The 20,821-nt window shown below is 48.2% G+C and overlaps 1 protein-coding gene across 8 annotated transcripts in view; it reads right to left on the minus strand.

Annotated features, from left to right (window-relative positions):
* The window catches only part of ERAP1 (endoplasmic reticulum aminopeptidase 1), a 1,074,730-nt gene that overhangs the window by 120,110 nt on the left and 933,799 nt on the right, over positions 1-20,821 (minus strand). For all 8 annotated transcript variants that reach the window (XM_069627669.1, XM_069627672.1, XM_069627670.1 and 5 more), the window contains one exon: positions 18,089-18,229. In XM_069627669.1, the coding sequence (XP_069483770.1) occupies positions 18,089-18,229 (141 nt within the window). The remainder of the gene's footprint in view (positions 1-18,088; positions 18,230-20,821) is intronic.

The following is a 20,821-nucleotide window of genomic DNA, read 5'->3' on the forward strand; positions in this document are numbered from 1 at the left end:
TTTAAATTCAGTTTTGCATCTCCATCAGATTCCCACACTGTTTTGGAGCCATAGTTATTTTCTTGTATGCCAGAGTTTAGTTTGAAGCACAGATGCATTGAAATTGACATGGCCCAGATAGCTGGAGTTCCTTTGAACTATTGATCTTTGATACTTTGTGAAGAAAATGAACGCGTTTCCCTGTGTGGTAAAAAGTGAAGTTCCTTTGTTGATTTTTCAATGAGTTGGTTTGACAGGGCCTGTCAATTAGAAATCATGCATGGTTTTGCTGAAGAACAATGGCATACTGGGCATGGCAGGGCCTTATTAATAACAGTAGTTTAAGGAAGAGCAGATGAAAATAGCGTCAGCAGCATTATTTTAAAGGTGAAAAAGTTTCCTTTTTAATGGGGATTTTGGGCTGGCAGCAAAGCAACGCTGCTTTTTCACTGTATTCCATTTGTATATGTCAGAACACACTGGCACGCCCCCTCAGTGTGTCCCTTTGTTTTATCCTGCCCAATGTGTGCTTGGCAAGACTGTGCAGCCATCTTTTTGTTACTGCAAAGAACAAATTACTTTCTTACCTGGTAACGTTCTTTCGATGGGATGTTCCTCCGACGTATTCCACATCTATGACAGTAATCACCACAGCTGTGCTGCCTCGGAAAAATTTTCGGCGTAGGCGTCCTGCGTCGATGACATCGATATGCTATCCTTGAGGGCCTCCGTTGAGGGTCGATGTCACCGGATGTTATATCTAGGACGCACGGCGCCCGTAGCCTCAGTTGTAGTTTTTTCCCCAGAACGTGTGGCACCAATCGCCTGCCAGTATGACTGCTGAAAGCCTGAAAGCCTTGCGGAAACATAAGCTGCAATCGCATAAGAAATTCTGTAGAGGGGTAGGCTGGGAGGGTGCGATGTGGAATACGTCAGAGGAAAATCCCATTGAAAGACCGTTACCAGGTAAGAAAGTAACTTGTTCTTCGAGGGGATTGTGTCCTTCGACATATTCCACATCTATGACAGACTCCCAAAGCACTACCAACGTCTGGAGGTGGGAAAAAAGAATTTCGAATTTTAGAATGCCCAATCAAATTGCAGAATAGAAGACTGCCTTACCAAAGGCCAAATCTTGCCCATGGATAGAGTCCAGAGAGTAGTGTTTTACAAAAGTATGGACAGAGGCCCATGTGGCTGCTTCACAAAAATTACGAATGGGAACACCCCTCTGCAGACCAGTAGAGGCAGCCACACCCCTAGTCGAATGAGCCTGTAAGCCTACTGGAGGGTCCTTATCCGCCAAACGGTAACATTCAGAGATCATCAAAATGATCCATCTGGACAAGGTCTGCTTGAAAACAGCTTGACCTAAACGCCTTCCAACGTATCCTACAAATAGCTGATCGTCCACTCTGACCCAGGACATCCGTGAAAGATAGAAGCTCAAAGCTCCCCTAGGATCCAACCTATGGAACCTCTCCTCTTCCTTACCAGGATGCGGAGGAGGATAGAACGCTGGAAGAATTACCTTTTGGCTCAAATGAAATTATGACACAACCTTCGAAAGAAAAAAAGGGCAAACCCTAAGGACAACCCTGTCCTTATGGAACACCGTGAAAGGTGGCTTGGCGGAAAGTGCCTGCAACTCACTCTGCGAGCGGAAGTAACCGCAACTAAAAATTCAGTCATAAAGAGCAATAGTCTCAATGGACAAGAATGCAAGGGCTCAAACAGAGCTCCCATTAGGAATTTTAGAACTAGGTTCAAATCCCATCCCGGCACCTGGAAATGTGACGGTGGAAACACACTAGTTAGCCCTTCTAGAAACTGAGAAATCAAAGGAATCTTAAAATAAGAACACTCCTCAGACGAGCGCTTAAATATTGACAGCGTCGCCAGCTAACCCTTGATGGTACCAACTTGCAGGCCCTTGTGAGCTAATAAAAGCAAAAAAGACAGAACCACAGGAATTGAACACTGAAAAGGATCCACATTCTGAACCCTGCACCAGTCGCAGAACTTTCTCCAATGGCAACGGTACAGGGATTTTGTTGGTGGCCATCTGGCCGAAAGCAACACCTCTGTCATGTCTTCAGGGAGGTCCCAATCCTTATACCTCAACCTTTCAGATACCAAGCATGAAGGCTGAGAGACTTGACCTCTGGATGGAGAACCCAACCCCCCTCCCGTGAGAGCAGATCGACTCGATAGGGAAGACGGCGTGGAGGGCAGATGGACATGTCGAGAAGGTCCAGGTACCACGCTCTCCTTGCCCATACCAGAGCAATGTGGATCATTCAGGAACCGAACCTCCGTAACCTCTGCAGCACTTTCGGAATGACGGGGACTGGAGGAAACGCGTACAGCAGTGGGAAGGACCACTCCACTACGAACGCGACCCCCAAGGCTCCTCTTAGAGGAAATTCCCACAAGTAGAATCTTTCGCACTTCCGGTTGACACTGGTGGCGAAGAGATCCACTTGAGGGGTCCCCCAAAGGGCGAAGATCTCCAAAAGAACTTCCTGAGCCAGCTCCCACTCGTGAGAGACCATGCTCTGCCTGCTCAGAGCGTCTGTCGCCGCGTTTTCGTCGCCGGCCAGATGAACTGCTGCGATCGAAATTTCCTGCTGGATGGCCCAGAACCAGAGCTGCATCGCCTCTCTGCACAGTGGGAGTGACTCTGCCACCCCCCTTTTGTTTAGGTAGTGCATGGCCACTGTATTGTCCGTCATAATCAGGACATTCATCCCCCGCACAGACGGCAGAAAAGCCTCCAGGGCTAGCCTGACAGCTCGCAGCTCTAACAGATTGATGTGGAGTCTGGCCTCTGACGGAGACCAACAACCGCTGACTGTCAACTCGTTGGCATGAGCTCCCCTCCCGTGAGGGATGCGTCCATCACGATCATCACCTTCGGCCAGGGTAGCCAAAATGGTGCTCCCTTCATCAGATTGCCTTCATCAGCCCACCACAGAAGATCCTGGGGGACCGAGGGCAGCACCTGACCGGGATCAGACATCCTGCCGGAGGACTGCGACCACTGCATCTTGAGAGCCCACTGCAGAGATCTCATCCGGAGCCTGGCCTCCGGCACCAATAGAATGCAGGATGCCATGAGGCCGAGCAACCTCAAGAACTCGAACGCCGCGAGACTCTGGGCATGTTGAAACTTGTCCACCATCTGCAGAATGTGATGAGCCCTCACCTGGGGAGGCGAACACTGTCCCAGGGATGTGTCGAACACTGCTCCGATGTACTGGAGCCGCTGAGTAGGTGTCAAATGGGATTCTTTAAATTGAGGGAGAAGCCCAACTTGTGAAAGGAGTGGCAGGTGATGGACAGATGATCAAGGGCTTGCTAGGGAGAACGCGCCCTGATCAACCAATCGTCCAGGTAGGGGTAGACGTGAATCCCCACTTTCCCGAGATACGCTGCCAGCACCACCATCAGTTTGGTGAAGACCCTCGGGGCGGAGGTCAATCCGAACGGCAGGACCCGAAACTGAAAATGCGAGTCGTCAACCGCGAACTTCAGGTACTTCCTGTGCTTGGGATGAATTGGCACATGAAAGTAAGCATCCTTGAGGTTGAGAGACACCAACCAATCCTGAAGTTGAAGGGCCTGGAGGACTTGAGAAAGAGTAACCATCTTGAACTTGTCCTTCCTAAGGAGCTTGTTCAAACCATGCAAGTCCATGATGGGTCTCAATCCTCTGTCTTATTTCAGGATCAAAAATTTGGGGAATACCATACCTTGTTCCTCTCCGCTACAGGCACCAGTTCTATGGCGCCTTTCTCCAGCAGGGATAGGATTTCCTGCACAAGGAGTGGATCCGGACTCTTCAAAGAGAGCTTCCCCGGTGGATTGTCGTGAGGCCTCTGCCGGAAAGGAAGACAGTAACTGTGGGTTATGATCTCCAGAACCCACACATCTGAAGTAATGGCACGCCATTCTACAAGATGCTGCGCCAGCCTTCACCCAACTGGCGAACCATGGGCCATGGCCTCATGACTGAGAGGAAGCGGCTGCGGCAGTGCCTGAAGGCAAGGAGGCAACTGCCACAGAGGCTTTGGCACCTCGAGTACCTTGTTTTTCACCTCTCGTACTCCTACGTTGGCCCCTTTGACTGGCAGCTCCCGTCCATCTACCAAAGGAAGAGTAGTATCGAAAGGAACCTCCCCTCCATTGCTGTCCCCTAGGACAAAAAGGCATAAGTTGACGTACTGCAGCGCTCAACGACTTCGCTGCAGTCTTGGAAGTCTGCAACCTCTCAAGGCTCTCGACAGCCTTGCCGCCAAAAAGATGTATACCATCAAAGGGCATGTTGAGAAGCCGGGACTGCACATCAGGAGCAAACCCCGACTTCCGCAACCACGCACACCTGCGCATCACGGTGCTCACCGCCATGGACCAGCTGACACAGTCTGCCACGTCCAGACCCGACTGAACGGATTCACACATGGCATCCTTCAGGAATATGTTCAGCCGCCAAAGATACACAATTTCACAGAGTGTGACTGAATCTTGCTAAGGCACAAGCGGAGTTGTTTGCCTTTAAAGCCATACCCCCAGAGGAAAATACTTTCTTCGCCCAACCATCAAAGCATATGTCGTCCCTATCAGGAGGGATGGTAGGGTACGCAGCCTGCTTTGCTGGGGCCATAGCCGCCTGCACCACCAAACTCTCCGGAGTGGGGTGCGTAGACAAGTAGCAGGGGTCACCACTGGCTGGACGGTACTTTTTCTAAAGCGACTTACCCACTGCCAGGAGACTCTCTGGAGCAGTCCAAGCCACTGCCACCCTTCTTTGTAAGGTCATATGAAACGGCAGCACCGGGTCAGTGGGTGGACCTTGGTCCAATATATCTGTCAGGTCAACCTACAGAGAGGTGTCCAGACCACTGGCTTCATGTAAAAACTGACTTAGGTCTTCCATCTGGCTGTGACCAGACAACAGGTCATCAGGAACCTCAGGAGGCACAACTCCCTCCTCATCCAACCCTTCATCCACCTCTGAGATGTAGTCCAAAGGCTGGAATAAATGAAGCCTGGGGGGATGACCAGAGAAGGGCTCAAAAATAGGCCTCACTGACTTTCAGAGGGCCTTCCTCATAGTTTCCACCGCTCTCCGTGGCACCTCCAGCAAATGCTCCTTGAAAGGAGTCGAGGGCGCCGATGGAATCGGCGTCGACGTCGACCGAGGCGTCAACGACTTCGACAATGGCTTCGAGGCCAGAGCCCCGAGCGTGTCATTCGGCGGCCTCAGCGCCAATGGCGTTGACAACTTCCTCGGAGCCGGAGCCTTGAGAGAGTCCCTCGACGGACATGGCGCCGACGGCGTTGATGTCTTCTTCGAAGGCCTCACAGGCTCCAGCGGTCTCGAGGGTGTCGAGGACCGGGACTTGGACTTGGCACGGCTATTGCGATCCACCTTGTCCGATCAGAACCTCGACGGCTCCCGATGGTCGCCGACCGCCCGAGCCCGAAGGCTTGCGAGCGGTGGCCCTAGCTCGTTCCTTGCCGGCTTCTCTCGAAGGCGCGGAAGGAACGTTGCCCTGCGATTAGAAAATCGCCATCATCTCCTTGCGGAACGCGTCCCATTCCGCCGTTGATGAATGCTTGTTGGGACAAGCCACCCGCCGTCTGGCGAAGTCCTCTGACGAGGACGGGGAAGGCGACCAGTGACGGCACTTCCTAGAGTGCCTAGAAGAGGCAGAGGAGTGGCAGAAACCTACTCCGCGACTGAGACCCCCTGGGCTTACGCCAACGCGGAGAGTCGCCCCTCGAGTAGTCGGTCGAAAGCCCAGTGGATTTCGACTTATGGGGTTTAGAAACCCTACCTATCTTTAACAACTTCTTCCTCTCCCGCAAGGCCTTCGAAGTCAGGGACTGACAGTCATTGCAGTCGTCGGTCGCATGGCTCTCACCAAGGCACCAGAGGCAGACGTTGTGCGGGTCCGTAATGGACATTTTAGCATTGCAGTCTCGACACTTTTTGAAGCCCGACTTTGGGGTAGAAGAATACGAAGACATACTCTCAAACTTTCACAAACAAAGTAGAAGAATCGAGCGTGCAAGATTCTGAAAATTGTTCTGAGGCAGCACAGCTGTGGTGATTACTGTCATAGATGTGGAATAAGTCGGAGGACACAATCGCCTCGAAACGCAGTTTTGAGGCCATGGAGCTCACAGAAGCCAGCGCAGCTATTTTGCTGTGGGGAAGCACAGCTGATTTGGGTCAATATATCCCACAACAGTGCAAGTATTCAAATAAACTCTTACAAACAAGGTTTCTTGATTAAACAATCATTAATTTATTTAACAGTCAGTTAGAGTAAGCCTTCTTCAGATATAATAGCAACACACAAATACCCTTCAAACTACACACTCTTAATATTAGTAAGTACCCTTTTGGGATGGCACACATACACTTCCTACACTCTCAGGTGACTTCAGTAACTAGGACACTGTGGACATTAATATACCTCTGTTTGCATTTAGAATCAGACTTAGGAGTGAGTGATGTAACGCTCACCTGGTATCCACGGGGCTGTCACTCAGCCTGTTCTGACCTCTTACAACCTCGAACCCTTCCCTGGAGGCTATTCGACTGGAGACTGGGCCTGAAACACAGTATAGGTAGAGTTTAACTCTGTATTGTCTCTGTGTGCTTGAACCCCTTCTTCCCCGGGGTCCAACCCTTCCCTTTGATCCACAGCTCACCTTGTTTTCTTGGATAGTGTGCTCTCCGTCCTGCTTTCAGCGCAGGGGCGCGTTGATTGATGCGGGCTCGTTGCTGCCTAGTTACTTCACTGACAAGAGTCCGACAGGTAAGTATAATGAGTCTTTTGAACAGTTCTCCAACTTCGTTCATTTCCTTCCTTAGATGATGGCCAGCGTCCGGGGCTGGCGGCATGCTGCTGAGATGAGTAGCGCTGAGGGTGAGTGAGAGCGCGATGCGCGAAGCACCCCTTTCGTATTTGTATTGAACTGAGTTCTTTTTCTGTGTCTTTTAGGTGCCGCAACGTTTTCAGCGTGAATGCCGGTTATAAAGAACAAATGCGGTGAGTAAGCGCGGTATGCGGCGCCTCTAGATGTTTCCACGCTAACCTGGAGTGTCTTTTCGCTCTGGCAGATGGATGAGAAGTTCCGGAGACATAGTTCCCCCAGAGCGGCTGGGATTCAGGTAAGCGTTTGAAGCTCGTACAGTATTTAAAAATAAGCGAAGATTTGCAGAATGCTTACTAATGCCTTTTTTCTGTTCTTTTCCCTTTTCCTTAGGCAGCGGCATGCCGGGATGGGAATGACACAGCCGAAAGATGCCTGCAGCACAGAAGCAGCGATGAATGATGGGCAGAAGCGCTGCAAGGTAAGGCTGTTCCTAGCGGTGTTCTTGTTCTTGCAGGAGCTGAGCGCAGAAGAAAGATGCAGGTCTACTGGAGACTGATCCGAACATGGTGAGTGTCACGCTGCAGGTGCAGAAAACGCAAAGCATGTTTCTCAGCCTGGGCGTGGCTTAAATAGTCTCTGGGTATCCCAGGTGTTTCTGGCCAGAACCACACCAAAATACTAGACTGCACATGCAGTTCTGGGAACCGAAATATGTGGGGGCATCCATCTTGTCCCCATCAATGCACTACAAGTCCAATCCCCCCCCATGTTATCCTATGGGAGTGAGTGAGTCTGGTGCCAAAAGCGCCAAGTCTGACTCCAAGTGGGTCTTTGGAGGGATGGAGAGGCCCTTGAGGGCCATGTAGGTGATTGTGGCCTGGCTCCAGCCTGACATCTTGGAGGGCTGGGGACATGAGGGGCAGGAATCATGATAGCGAAAGGAAAAAGGTTATTAGAACAGAACAAGAGATCACACAAATACTCTGAAGCAGGTAAGTACTTTTGGTAACCTCCAATGCAAAGTTAGTTGACCCCTTCCTGGAAGGAAGACAAAACACAATGTCAGAGGGAAGACGAGTCATTCAGGGAGCCAGGCTAAACCAAAGTCAATTGGGCAAAAGTCTAGGTAAGCTGAAGCACTTCTTGCAGGTAAGTTAAAGTCTTGCACAATGTTTTTAGAAGTCTTTGAAGAAAAGAAGTAATCAAAGCAGGGCCACAAGCTGTTTAGGCTTGTGAAGTAAAGAAGCTGTCAACAACTTTACAGAGCAACCACAACAAGTCTCAGCAACAGAGAACACGTGAAGTTACACGACAAGAGGTAAGCTCTCAGACTGTACAGTACCTTTAGGTTGAAGGAAAGTGCAGCAGATGGCTTTTGTTCCTGTGCAGCTCTGCAGATCCTGGTGTTCCTAGGCCTCAGTCGTGGCGACAAGAGGGAGGACGTCTTGGGACTCCTGCACTGCAATGGGCCAGTCACTGACCGCAACCGGCAATCTTCAAACAAGTGGCACTTCAGTGTTTCAACTCCTTGCTTCTACCGCAAACAGCAACACCGCAGTTCCTGGCTGTCGAGATGGACTTTCCTTGCATCTGGGGTCCAGAAATCTGTTGAGGTGGCTCAGGCTTGGTCAGACCTGCTTCCTGGGAGTCCAGAGGATCTTCCAGGAGCTCTTGGCCAGCTTAAAAGCAACACACACAATCTGGTGTTCCTCTCCCTGGCTATTCGGTTCCAGCAGCAACTGAAGTGGAATTTCAACTAGCTCCGAGAGGATGTCCAGGTGGCTTACTTTGGAGTTGATTGGTCCCACCAACTCAAGGGGAGAAGTCGTCCTTGGAGAGCTTCTCTAGTCAAAATGGAATTGGAGTTTCAGCACAGCAGCAGGGCTTCACCGGGCAAACCAACAGTCCAGGAGTTGCAGCAGGCTTCTTCTTCAAGTTCTTCTTCAGATTCCTTCGTCCAGTGGTCGACTCTGCCTTCCAAGCCAAAAAGCCTTGCCTTTTATGCAGGTTTCTCCCATTCATTCCAGCCTAGCTGCCAGTCACCCAGCAGGGTGGCTGTCCTTGCCAACAGCCAGTTGGCCAATCACCTAAGAGTGCATTCCTGCCTCCTAGGAGACTAAGCACAGGGAGCTTTGGCACCTCCCTTGCTTTCTGCCCCCACCAGACACGGTCTTCACTCGTGAATCCCACCAAAGATAAAACGAACAAAGGGACCAAACATGGTTTGGCGTGCAGAGTACATTTCAAGAAGGACCTTTCCACAAAGAAATGGTGAAAAAAGAAGACCTGGCCCATTTTGACAAAAATGACACCCTTGGGTGCTTTACTGTAGCTGCGAACGCAGCCCGCGGTAAATGCACACCAGAGTAATTAAGAGTAAACCACTGCCACCAGCCATTCATCAAGGAAACGGTAACATTAAAATGTTACATGAGAAACTAGACAAAAGGGATACTAAGTAGCCCATCCAGCAACCTATTGTAAGATCGCATGTGCTCAGTCTAGAAAGTTACAAATGTAAGTAAAGTCAATTTCACTCCACTGCTCTTGGAAACAGTATTTTATCCAAGAGAAGGTATTTAAATCTTTGGGAATCTAAAAGACATCCCTGTGCCACTGCACTGAAGGTGCTGTGTGACACAATGTAAAAAGATGATGCCTATGGAGTTTGTCTAACTCCACAACCAAAATAAACACAGAGTTCAAAATCAAATTAAAATACATGTGAGAGTGGGAAAAAGGGTCTCATTCTCTCCAGGCAAAACATTAAAGTCCTAGAGTCCAGCAAAAGAGCTGGGTGTCTCTAATGTAGAGAGGAATTAGCAAATTTCTGAGAATTCTCCCTAACAGCGATCAGTCATTCTCCTGTCAGGTTCGGCGGAGCCTCGAAGCACCACTTGGTGAGACACAGGAGAAGAATTAGTTTCTACTCGTGATAAACAGCAGATCACCAGTTATAAAGTGGATGAAACCATACATAAAATACATCAATGGCATTGCTTGACAGAAAAAGAAGAATGAGCTGGGCGTCCCCCCGAACCTGACGGGAGAATGACTGATCGCTATAACATCTAAGACATCGGTCCTGAAGAAGATGACGAAATAAATGAAGTCATTAAAACCGGTCGACCAGAAATGTAATAAATGTCTACCAATTAAGATAGACACTTCTTTATAGTAACCACGTTCATGGACCTGTGTTTACATGACACAATGAGAGGTCACAATCTTAAGTAATCCTTGCCCACTAAAACCATTGCACGACAGGTACTAAGCAATGGCTAGTGCTTTATGAGGCGGGTGAATTTGTATGAACGTAAATTCATGGCATAGCCAAGCATACTTCATGGAGGGTAAAAAAAACAATATGGTCTTTGACCATAAATCAAACAAGTCCCACGTGAACTGCTTAACCATACCGTGAAAAAATTGGGGAACAATCACCCAAAAGTAGGTAAGTTGTAGTAACTAGCATTTTCATTGTAGTACTAGGGAAATGTTCCTCTCCTTCCTATCCCTGTTAGATAGGTGGCCCATCAACACGATCTAGGACGAGAAAACCCTGGAGGGAGAGTGTTCTTCCGGCCACGGTCAGATACAGGGAACACAATAATAGATACAACAAAATCATGTGCCTGAACTGATACAGTACCTGTCCTTTGTTTTGTGTGATATCTTATATTCATCTGGACCATGGTTTTAAACTGCAAATTCATCATTAATGTGTGTAATGTTAAGATGACTTTTTTATTTTGTAGTCTCTTTGCTCAAATTCAAAACAACTTAAGGTACACAGAGAAACAAGATTTCTAGAACACCATTACATTTTACTTTTGCGATTAAGTAAGCAGGAACTTAATGGGGTTGCATGATAAAATGTGTTCTGTTTTGAAATTGAAGTGGGGTCCATGGGTGCTACTGAAGTGTCCCCTGGTCTCCCTCACAATATCGGGGGCCTTTCGCAGGGGGCAGCAATATGGCATACACATTCGCAAATTGCCTTTAAAAGGATCAAGCTCCGGAATTTACACAGACATATGCAGGCCCACTACACCTGGGGCCGGGGTTATGTGACAATATTGTTACAGATTACCAGGTTGTACTCTGTTCATGACAGTCTAACTGCTCTGGTGGATGATTAAAGATTGATCCTGCTGGCTCCACTTGCAGGAGCTCAGCACTGGAGTTTTCCCCTGTATGTATGAGTGAGCAAACTCAAAATAGCAGAATGCTCTTTAAAAAGTCTCGGTCTGCACCGGAGAATATGCAGGTAAAGTGAGCGCAGATGCACAGGATGCTAAATAATCCCTTGATGAGAAAGGTTACTTGTCTCAGCTGCAAGACCTTGCTCAAAGCCCAGCCCAAGAAAAGAGACAATACTACTGTAAGATGCTGCTCAGGGATCGGTCTGCTGTGGATGTCTGGAGTAGTTGAGCAGGGAGAGGATAAGCAGAGGAGTTGGAGATGCAGGAAGGATTGGGAGGTTCAGAGGGAGCTGGTGGGAAGGGGTCATTGGTGAGAAAGGAACAAGTTACTTAGCTGTAACTCCTGTTCTCCAGCATGGGTCTGGCATGGATGCACATGCTCATGAATATTCCGTGTCGTCAGGTTGGGAATCCTTGGTAAAAGAAAAAACAGTTTCACTTTAGCTTGAACACTGTATTTCTCCTCTAAATCAATCACTGTCCTTTGGGTCATGCTGCTGCCGTCCAATGACAGTCCTCTCCCTAAACTCCACCCCTGGAGGCCATCTTTAGATTTGGTAGCACGTAAAGTGGCAGTATGAACCGAGAAGAGCAACAGAGGGGAATGAGGGAGGGTTCCCATGTGAATCCATGCCAGACGCATGCTGGAGAACAGGAGTTACAGGTAAGTAACTTGTTCCATCCCCAGCATGGGGTCTCGCATGGATACAAATGCTCATGAATAAAGATTACACAGCAGTACACATACACAACCACGGGAGGTGGCAAGGCTCATCAGAAGTAAAACCCCCCTGGAACAGACTCTCCTAAGGTGAACAGGTTGCGTAGCACTGGTTGGCAGACCCGGGACTCCTCCCTGGAATCTCTGTTGACGCAGTAGAACCTTGTGACGGTGTGCATCGCCAGAGTGATGAGTATCATCCTGCAGTGACACTGTGTGTGTGGATCACTCATAGCAGGAGTGGGAACGTAGGAAAAGAGTATATGAAAAGTTTCTCCTACTGGAACGAAAACGCATCCCGCTTGCTCCTCGGCTACGGGAACCTGCTGGCGAACTTTAGACACATGGAATTCGTCGCCGTCTGAAAAGTTTGATCTGGGATTGACCCCATTCGTGGAATAGAAGATCCACTTGATCCTGGCAAAGTTCCCACTCGTGGCAAAAACATAGCTCCCTGCTGAGCGAGTCTGCAATGGTGTTCTTGATGCCCATCAGGTGAAAAGTGATGAGAAACATGTCCTGACGAATATCCCAATGTCACAGATCCTGGGCCTTCCTTGAGAGAGCCGGAAAGCGCATCCCGCTTTCGGATGTATAACATGGCGATGGCAGGAAGGACTTGATGGGCCAGAACGTTAATGTGAAGGGTCTTTTCTTCTGGCAGCCAGAGGCCTCTGGCGTGCAACTGTCCGGAGCGAGTTGCCCAACCTTCCAGAGGAGGATCTGTGGTGGCTGTCTCCTGGTAAGGAGAGACTTGGAATGAGGCTCCTTGTGTGTGATCAGAGCGCACGCCCCACCACTTTACTGCTAGTCGGAACTCCTCGTTGAGGGCAATCTTGTCCATCCAAGATCCTGAGACTTGCAGCCACCACGTATCCAGAAACTCCTGGAGATGCCTCATCTGTAGTCTAAAAGGAGGACAAGGTTGATGTAGGAGGACATCATGCCCAGCAGTGACGGCTCGAACAGTAGCCGATGAGAGGCTCTGCGCCTTCCCTAAGATGGCTATCACCCTCTCTTCCGAGGGAGATGGCAGACAAGTTTCTTTGTTAAATCGGGCTCCCAGAAACAGCACGTTCTGCGATGGGTCCAAGCAGGACTACGGATAATTTATGGAGAATCCCAGATCCGTCAGCAGACTCACAGTCCTCACTGGACGCTGGCTCTCCAGAGTGTGGGAGCAGGATCAGAAGAGCCAATTGTCCAGGTAAGGGTAGAGGTGGATGCCCTCCAGACAAAGATGCTCCGCCATCGGAGCCAAGCAATTTGTAAGGACCCTTGGGGCCGATTTCATGTCGAAGGGGAGCACCTTGAACTGATAGTGTTGCCCCTAAACCAAGAACCAAAGAAACTTGTGGTGCTTCCCGTGAATGGGGACATGGAGGTAGGCGTCCTCCACAGCCAGAGATGCCAGGAAGTTTCCTTCATCCACTTGTCCGAGCACAGGCTGCAACGTGACCATCCTGAATTTCTGGGACTTAAAGTACTTGTCGAGGCGTCTCAGGTCCAAGATCGGCCTCCACCCTCCCGACTTCTTTCGGACCAGAAAGTATCTGGCGTACACTCCGGAGCCACTGGGCGACGGGCTCTCTCACCCCCTTCCTCAACATGGTGTGGACCTCCTGCAGCAGCTGCGCCACGTGCTGCGCTTGTCAAGGCACCGGGGGAATACGAGGACACCTGTGTTGGAACTCCAAGGTTCGTCCCTGTTCGAAAGCGTCCTGCACCCATCTGTCGGAGGTGATGGTCTTCCATTTGACAGAACCCGGTGTCTGCGATGTCCACCGCCACTGTGATGGTTTGGTCTGAGGCCACATCTTCCTCCTGGAACAGCGCCAGAGCTTCAACCTTTGTGTCTTCCAGTAAGAAGTCCTAAATAGGGCCCAGTTTATACCACAGTTCCCGATCATAGCAGGACAAAATGGCCAGGGCATTAGTGGCCTTAATGGTGCTGGTAGCCGTATAGATTATACTTTTCCCCCCAGCGTCCAGCTTCTTCTCCTCCTGGTCCGGAGGCACCATGGACGAGGATAACGGGTTCGCCGAAGGTTTTTGGGCCGCGGCTGAGACCACAGAGTCAGGTGAAGGCTGGGACCTCAGGCACTTGGGGGCCAAGTCCGAAACTCTGTATTTCTTCTTGAGACTGTCCCGCTTGTGTGGAGACTTGCTCAGATTCTTAGGGCCAGGCCGTCATCCCAGATATTGTCCAGCAAGGGGACGGACACGATTGTCTTCCGTCTGGGCTCACGACATTGGTAAAGATATCCTTCCTTTTTCGCCTACTCCGGCACCAATTGGAAAAGTTCAGAGGCCCTGCACATCATCGCATGGAAGGGGCGGACCTCATCCGGCGGAGAGGCCCTGTGCGGGTTAACCGCGCCCATTGGTTCCCCGTCAGCTGGTACAAAGTCATCGGCTTTGTCTGTGTCCATCGCCATAGCTGCTGTATCCGTGCCTTTGTCCGTGCGCGTGGCAGGATCCCCAGTCGGAGTCAAGTCCCGAGGTGGAGCCGGTGGAAGTGGTGTCGGTTAAAGACTTGAACCAGCAGGGTCCTCAGACCTGCGCTTGCGCCGGGAAGGGCTTCCGGGAAGCGGTCTTGGGGGACTCCTAGATGGAGCAGGGCCCGGTGTGGGCGGCAGTCTCTGTTGAATTTCTGATACAAGGGTGTGCAGCGTGGTCAGAATGTCCAAAGACATGTCCTTGGACTGAGGTGTACGCCTCTCATGGTGAGGTGGAGGACCGGGCTCGCCTCGTGGTGACCACCTACAGACACGGGTCCCCGACCTCCTTCGTGGTCTGAATAATAGTCTACGGACAGATTGTCTTCACCCTTATCGGAGCTCGTATAAATCTGTACCGGTCCGGGAAGCCTGTGGTTCCGTACCCTTCTTGGGGTCCGTAGGAGTTTTACCCTTTCTCCTCTTTGGAGACTTCTGGGGAGGAGCAGCTGCTGTCCCCATTCCAGTGGCCTTCGCCGTAGTCGCGGCAGCTACTTCACACCGTGGTGGTGGAGCACCCGTGGGTTGGCCGTCGCCGTGACTGTGGGCACCACCTTCATGGCCAGCCTTCCTTTTGACGAAGAAGAAGTGGTTGTCGACAGAGTCATCGACAGGGTGGTAGCTGGTGCCTTCGTCAACGTAGTAGTGACCGTTGATGATGAAGTTGTTTTGGCCGGTTGAGCTGTTGATGCCGAAAGTGTTGCCGAGGGGGCAGCAAAAGGGCCACCTTTGGATCCCTCCTTCGTTGACTTGTCCGCCGATGGTAAGCAGAGTTTTGAAGGAGTCAAGGACTTTCTCGTAGAGGGGGCGCCCCTCACTAGTAGGTTCGTCGTAGAAGTGGTTGGTGATGGCGACCTTGTCCTTCCCAAGCTGGGACTACAGCAGCAGCAAACCCGGTGGGATCAAAGAAGTGCAACCTTGCCTTCTTTTGGACCCCCGAGGGTGGTGCGTCCTCAAAGGATCTCAACCTCTTTTCTGACGGAGTTTGTTCGTGGGACCGGCTGGTCCTGGGGAAAGCAGGACCATGCCCAGAAGCAGAGTCAGAGGCCTTGCCCGATTTGAGCCACGCTGCCGGCCTGCTGTAGCGATCCTTCTTTGTCTTTTTCAAAAATCCACAGCAGACCTCGCATCCCTCCTCATCATGATCCAGATGCAGGCAATACAGAAATGTATGGTGTTGATCTTCAACGCACACGTTCCTCAATCCACATTTCACGCAGAGTTTGAAAAGGCATCTCTTCTCCTCAGTCATGTTGGAAAGGCGCCAAGTAGGCCCAAGCCCGGGCCTTCTAGAAAGTTGATGAAAGATATGCGATGTATAATGATCTTTGCCGACAGCGGGTCCCCGCTGCCAGTCGTCGACCTCTGCTCGAAAGATTAGACAATAATCGGTCAAAAACTTTAATAAAATTTGTCAAAAACTTTAAATATGAAAAAATTGCCCCAAGAGCACTAAGAGGACTCCGAGCACTGAAGCGTGTGGTAAAAATTAGAAGATGGCCTCCAAGGCTGGAGCTTAGGGAGAGGATTGTCATTGGACAGGGCAGTATGACCCAAAGGACAGTGATTGATTTCGAGGAGAAATACAGTTTTCAAGCTAAAGTGAAACAGTTGTTTCTTTTACTTAGGATTCCCAGCCTGACGAATGGGGAATATTCATGAGCATGTGAATCCATGCCAGACCCCATGCTGGAGAACGGGAGTTGTTGGTGCAGGGGGAGCTGTTGGTGCCAGAGAGAAAAAAATAAGAGTCTACTAGAAGAATGGAAGGTGGGGAGGGGCAGTTGAAAAGGGTGAGGAGGAAGAGAGAGGGTGACATGGGAAGCCTCTTGGACATGCAGAGAGAGTGCCAGGTAGCAGGTAAGACAACAGAAGTCTATTTGTTGGTGGAGGAGAATCGAGCACAAGGCAAAGCATTTAGGACGTTTTATAAGTCAGTTTGGGGGTTAGTCATGGGGTTCAGCACCAAGCTCTTAGGTACGATCGAACATCAGCTAGGCAAAGAGCAACGCAAGAGGAGGATCTAGATTCAGGACCCTAAGGCAGAGAGGTGAACTAGAATCCTGTTAAGCAACTTGCCACCTTCTGGGCCCACCTCACATCTGAGAAACCCTGTGCTACATGCTTAAAAAGAATTCTAGAGCTACAATGAGATCGCCTGAAACAACATAGTGGTATTATCCAGCCAGTGGCTGCCTGGGAAAGACCACTCACCCACCAAGACATTAGTTACCAGAATGGCTTTTCCATATAAGAGTCTGTGAGTGATGCCAGGGAGACCTGGACCAATGTAATCAGAGATAGAGACTTTACTGTGTAGGAGCAGACTGTGTGCGCCATGGGGGAGAGACCTGGACAGATTATTGTTATCAGAAACTTTATCTCAGGAATCGATACCAACTGACTTGGAAAACTTGATCTTCCTTGTGGGTACCACTACCTGGCAGACATACCAGGAGCAGAGAAAGAGAGACCCCCATGGGGTGGTCTCAGTTACTCCATTTCATCAATAAATTCCAAGGAAAACGGCATCCTAGCAAAATACTTGTTGTGCCCTAAGGGGAATCAAAGGGTGAAGTGATTTAAGTAATGAAGCATTTCTGAGTTTTAAGATCTAACATCAGTTGTGGACATCTTCTGTGTATTCTCTGTCCCATGCAGTGGTCGAAATGAGTGGGAGCGGTGCTCCACTACATTTTTTAAATTAAGTTTTACTGTTCCTATACTTTTATTTTAAAAAGAAACCGTTCTGGAATGGTTTTGTTTTAAAATAAAAGTGTAGGAAGAAGTTGAAACTTGCACTTTCAGTGCACTACACTGAACGTACCCTTAAACAGCAGGTGCATGTGTTTGGGGGTTTTGTACTGTGTGTGGGAGGGTCCGTGGTGATGTGCTTTGTGTGGAGTGGGTGCAGACCAGCAGGGAACATAGTTCCACTACTTCTTTTCAAACACTAGTCCCATGTAATAGGGAACCCGTAATATAGACCCTCTTCATGAAACCTATTTGTGGCTGTGGTGGTATTTTGTCTTGTCTTTCTGACAACACATATTCACAGTTAAGTGTACACGTACGTACGTACACACACACACACGTACACACACACACACACACACGTACACACACACACACGTACACACACACACACACACGTACACACACACGTACACACACACACACACACACACACACACACACACACACACACACACACACACACACACACACACACACACACACACACACACACACACACACACACACACACACACACTATCCCCAAGAACCTGTCTCCATACACATACACCCAATAGGAGATGCTGAGCGCTCAGATTAGGACCCCTATCAGGTGCCGTTCTGTATATACTGGGCCGACAAATCATAGGCCCCAATGGATTCCTAGCAGGTGGCGCTTGTGGGTGCTTCCTTCTGCCTGTAGTGACATCAGCCTTCTCTGGTCGTCTGATGCCCTGTCACATATAGGGGGTTGCAGGGCCACTGTGCCTTTACGAGAACATGGTACTGACATGCAATCCCGCTCAGGCAGAGCACTCGGCATGACAGCAATGATTTGTCAATGTGACGTAGATGTCTTAATATGAAAGTGTTCAGATAATTCACAAAGTTAACTTTTTGGTGAAGTGTGACTAATTCAAACATAGCTTGAACACTCTTTCATTTGTTAGGTTTTAATATAATTTCTACCCCATCACATGCAGTATTACCCAGTAAAACCTATAGCCTTTACTCTGAACATATAGAAACAATGTAAACCAATATGAGTTACTTACTTTTGAACAAATGTGTCCCAGTTTTTTTTAAAGAACTGCCAAGCTAGGGAATAACCAAATGGGTTTCTGCCAACAGTCAAGACAATGTGAGGCAGATCTTGGGTTTTTACATGATCATCCAGCAAACTTTGTTCCATTAACCTGGGAAGGAAAAAACACATTAATAGTGTATTAATCAAATGACTTCTGTCCATCTTCCTCTCTATCCCTCTCTCTCTGCCTTTCTCAGTGTATTTCTCATTCGCCCTCTCTTCCATTTTGCTCACTGCTCTTACTTAATAAAAATGAACTGCAGTTTGAGCAGCATTGGCAACAGAAGTCAGCTCAAGTTAAGTAGCAGCAGGGGTTCTACAGTGTTTGCTCGAGAAAATTGGTTAGAGACCCGTTTTCTCAAATAGTTTTTTTACACATTTCACCACAAAAAAGCAGGGGGAGACCCCAAACACCCTCTAAATCCCCCCATTTTAATATATACCTAAACATAACCTCGATCTAAATATGCAAAAAAAAACTTGCGCAAATGGGCCTTGAACAAATGGGCTAGTACCAGCAGCTGGTGGCTATCAAATCATTAAAATTGTATTTTGCCTCCTATGTTCGATAACTGCACTTTGTTCACTAAACAATTTTAATTTGCGCTTTCCTTTAAGACAAAGAGGTGCTAATCAAATTCCGCTTTATATCCTTGACAGGTTAGTGACCCTTTGATGAAATCAGAAAATGGTAAAGAAGCACATGAGTTGCATCTTTTTAGCCATCACCGAGACAAAGAAGTTCAGATAATGACAATACTAAGATTGTTTGTATTAATGCATACAAATACAATAAAATGTTTCATTTAAAAAGATGGCACTTGGGCTGATGGGTTAGTTGCTTTGCCTTCTTGAGGATGATGCAGCGTGCGATCCTTCATAGATTGTTTCAGGAATGTATACAGTTTTAAATGTAATATCAGCACAATCAGTTGCATTATGTATGGTTTACTAAAACGAAAAGGGGAGGGGGGAGCAGTTGAGAAAGCCAGCAGAGCTCAATTTTTCTAGTTAGAATTTGTTTTGCATAATGGGATTTGTAATTAACGAGGAAGCAGTGGGGATTTTATTTTTAAGAAGGAGGAACTGCTCAACCTCCCTATGTATTCCTTTAAAAACTGCACAATTCCCGAAATATGATGATCATGCACTCTAACACTTGTATCCTATTCCAATTATAGATGATACAAATAAACGTTTTTTTAATGAAAAAATATATTGTGTGTTTGTTTTGAATGGACTGAAAAATATATATTGATTTGTAAATGTTATACAATATGAAAAATAAATGTTTTCAGTATCTTAAAGCAATAATTAAAAAAACAATTAGACAACACATTTTGTCCATTAGGTATTTTTTCAACGCTATAATGACGTGAGTAAAGGCTTCCATGCAAATAATTTTCAATATTTCCTGTGCACTTACAAAGATCCTAATAGTTATCAAGATCAGTCTTCTAAATACGTTTGTCCATTTACAGAACTTGGTTATTCAAAAAAGCAAAACCTATTATCTAATTTTCTCAGACACATATTTAGAGTGCGAATAGTGGTGAGTGGGTTATTACATGCAATTTAAAATGCAATTTTAGTTAATGGTAGGTGGGTACCGCATGCAAACGGGACCACGCCAGGGTGGTGTTCCCGTCACGCGTTTCCTAGAGTCATAATGGGTTTCATTGCATTTTATCGGTATTTTCCAATGTGGGGGGGCAAACGCCGCCATTTCGACAGCTGCCCCAAAGTGCCCTTCTCTCGGGATGATATTGATACTTTTGATTAGGTACTTTGACTTGCGTTTCAATAAAAATAATGTGAAAGTAAATGGACCTTCATTTGCTTCCCATGCAGTGGTGTGTGGCTAAAATTGTCTTTAATTTTGATTTATATTGCAGCAGCAACGATGCAAGATTGCTTTGTGGTACCGGGGAACGTGTGGGCAAATCTGTTATCTGTTGATGGCCCTGGTATGCTAAGACTAGGGAAGAGGAATTGCCAGCTTGAACAGCTTCCAAGATCCAAGCTCATATTTTTCCCTCCATCAGACAACTGAATGCAATTGCTTGGAAGAAGACTACTTTACCTCTCCTTAAAATGCAAAAACAAGGTTATATGGAGAACATTTCTAGTAATTCATGCATGTTAATCAGCCTATTAACTTCAATAACGGTTGCATTTTCCTGGGGGGTCTATGTTGTTTCATCGAAGAGAATTACTTAGTGTCCAGCTCATACCCTCCCACCATGCTCGCATCTGCCCACCTTTCCCATCACCTTTGTGCCACTTACCCCCAAACGTACCTATGTATATTACTTCCTAACCAAGGTATTTAACCAACTGTTTAACTCCCGGCATATTTTCACCACATATTTTCATCACCATGGCAAGCGCTAGAAGGCTGCAAAGCTGATCCTGTGATAATACAGGGCTGTGGTAGTATCAGAGATCTCTGTAACCTAGTGACAATGTCGTTTTCCTTATCTTTGCAAGGAGTCGGCATATATTGTGAAAAGAGACTGCATAGAGGGCAGCTCAGCTAAGGGTTCTGCAAACTTTGGTTCACTAGGTGTTTTGGACTACAGTTGCCAGCATGGTCAGTGATGAGGAATCGTGGCAGTCCAAAACATCTAAAGTGCTGGGTTGCAGACGCCCCCACACAATTAGCTCATACTGTAGCTTAAGTATTGCCTTTCCAACTCTG

The sequence above is a fragment of the Ambystoma mexicanum genome, chromosome 6p (assembly GCF_040938575.1).
Source record: "Ambystoma mexicanum isolate Mex_15411 chromosome 6p, UKY_AmexF1_1, whole genome shotgun sequence".
Lineage (NCBI taxonomy): Eukaryota > Metazoa > Chordata > Amphibia > Caudata > Ambystomatidae > Ambystoma > Ambystoma mexicanum.